The sequence below is a fragment of the Pteropus vampyrus genome, unplaced genomic scaffold (assembly GCF_000151845.1).
Source record: "Pteropus vampyrus isolate Shadow unplaced genomic scaffold, Pvam_2.0 Scaffold15, whole genome shotgun sequence".
Taxonomy (NCBI): domain Eukaryota; kingdom Metazoa; phylum Chordata; class Mammalia; order Chiroptera; family Pteropodidae; genus Pteropus; species Pteropus vampyrus.
Genome location: NW_011888796.1, coordinates 12,771,585 through 12,773,951, shown reverse-complemented (window position 1 = coordinate 12,773,951; position 2,367 = coordinate 12,771,585). Strand labels below are relative to the sequence as shown.

The window sequence follows — 2,367 nt, the reverse complement described above, 5'->3', positions numbered from 1 at the left end:
TACTACAAAGGAAAAAAATTATTGTAGAACAGAATTAATCTAGAACAAGATCATTTTAGACCATCTGAGGGAGTTTTGTTACTAAAATATCATGATGACATACACATTGGTCTCAAAATATTAACTCTGAAGGTAGAGAGCTTCATTTCCTAATGAAATAGTGATAATTATACTTTCTTTACCTTTTAAATATTAATAAAAATATACTTACAGATTTAGCCAGCAAGGAGTAACTAAATCCAAGTGTTTCCCTTTTACCAGTGTCAATACTGCTTTTTTATGCTGAGGGTTTATGCTGCCATCGCTGAATAGAATAAGTAATGGTTTCTGAAGCCTTAAATAAGTGGGAAGATTTTCTACAGTGATTTCTGGCTGTGAAAACAACAACATGAAGAGCAATGATACAAAAAATAGAAAATATGTTCAAATCACTCATGCAATTTTAGTTTGTAAATGTAATTCGAACAAATTTTCATTTCAACAAAGATCTGCTATACTGATAATTATATCTCGAGTTTTTATTTAAGCCCACTTTATCTTAATAATGAATTAGTTATTTTCAAAATAAAACTACTAATAGAATTTGAAAGTAAATTAATTTAAAGGAGCTCCCCATTTTACAAGGATGTAACACTTTTAATGATTTCTTATGCTAACTAAGATCTGGACTGGACTAGCCATCATACATACACAAGACAAAACTCTTGTTATGTTTTTATCTAACATGAAATTTTTGAAAAAATATAAGCAAGCTTTAAAGATATCTTTTAACATCTATGATTACTTAAAATAAAAATAAAATCTTATGTTTCAATATCATGGATTTTTAGCATAATTAAAATAACCAAAAATATGTTTATTTGGGGGTTTAAAATAACAAAAAAAATGCTAAAAAATTAATAAAAAATAAGAAATCTAATCCTTTTATTCTTAATTAAAAGTAACCATTTTTATATGGTTATAAAAGACAATGTATTATTGACAAGAATTGGAAAGAGCATCTAACAATGTCGATATATTTAGAATTAAAAATAGCTATGACTTAGAATATTAAAGTCTACCATTTTTCATATTTAGTTCCATATCTATTATTTCATCTTCTAGATAGACTTATGAGCTAGATTAAATCATCCTCTATTAGATAAATAATTCCCAGCTGACAGATGAGGAAAACAACGAAGAGAAGCTGACTTGCTAGAGTCACAAGGCTAATAGGAGAAGAGTTGAAACTAGCACCTAGGCATCCTGTTCATCAGCTTCACTTCTCATTGGATCCCACTAAAATCCCATTAAACAATTTTATTTTTTTCATGGTGCCAACCACCACTGAATACACTACTAGTTCATCATCCTAAAACATTAAAATCTGTTTTCAACGCCACTTTCCTCTGCCAATTCTTATTTTCTTCAAATTCTTTTTCTTCTACACTTAAAATAGTTTCTCACACCTTCCTCTTTCATGACTTAAATCTTAGATCCCTTCTCCAAATTCTTCTATGTTGTCTTCTTGTGTTAACTATCAATCTTTAAATTTCTACATGAGCTATCTGCCCTTCCTAAAAGGGACAGATCTCATCAAGCCAGCAGATCTCCTCACTCAACAGATTCGAAACATTAGGTTAAGATCAAGTTACCACTGCTCAATTCAAACATTTACTAAGAACAACAAAGTTCAAAATGTTATGCTAGGTACTGAACCAAAACGAAATAAAATATTTTCCCTGTCCTCAAAGAATTCATACTTTAGAGGAGACAGGTATACAAACTGTTGTGATCCAATAAAAAATTTAATGTATAAAAATAAGGAAACCTATTGGCTCAAAATTAAGCTAAAAAACAAGGTCGAGGAGTTCATGGATGATTTTAGATAGTGATATTTGATCTGGGCCTTGGATAAGGAATAAGATCTTGACAGACTGAGTTGTGTGCTAGAGCAGGGATTCCAGATATAGGGAGCATGATAAGGATAGGCAGAGAGGTGTTAAGGCATATATAATATCTGGGGAACAATGAAAGTGAAATATGCCAGACTTAGGCAACCAAGAGGCCAATGTGGCTGTCAGATCAGGTGGGAAAATGATTTCACAGGTTTTCTAGTTCCCAGGAATACTGAGATTTTGTATCAAATGAGTGACATGGTTAGGCCTGTTTTAGGATGACTGAATGGAATATGAATTTGTAGAATGACGGAGTAGTGACAGGCTCTGCTCTTTCCAATGTCTGCCAGAAAAGAGACAAAGAGTCTGTGAGTTCAGAAGTTAAAATTAGAAATCAGATTTAGGAATCATCAGCTCGTATAATGATGGTAGAATTTATGGGTATAGATAAAACTTCCCAAAGGAAGAACATAGCAAAAGAAAAAAAAAA

General features: G+C 31.4%; 1 protein-coding gene across 3 annotated transcripts in view; it reads right to left on the bottom strand.

The window, feature by feature from the left end:
- The window catches only part of TXNDC16 (thioredoxin domain containing 16), a 71,277-nt gene that overhangs the window by 6,180 nt on the left and 62,730 nt on the right, over positions 1 to 2,367 (bottom strand). For all 3 annotated transcript variants that reach the window (XM_011385470.2, XM_011385448.2, XM_011385456.2), the window contains exon 18: positions 212 to 372. In XM_011385470.2, coding sequence (XP_011383772.1) covers positions 212 to 372 — 161 coding nt within the window. The remainder of the gene's footprint in view (positions 1 to 211; positions 373 to 2,367) is intronic.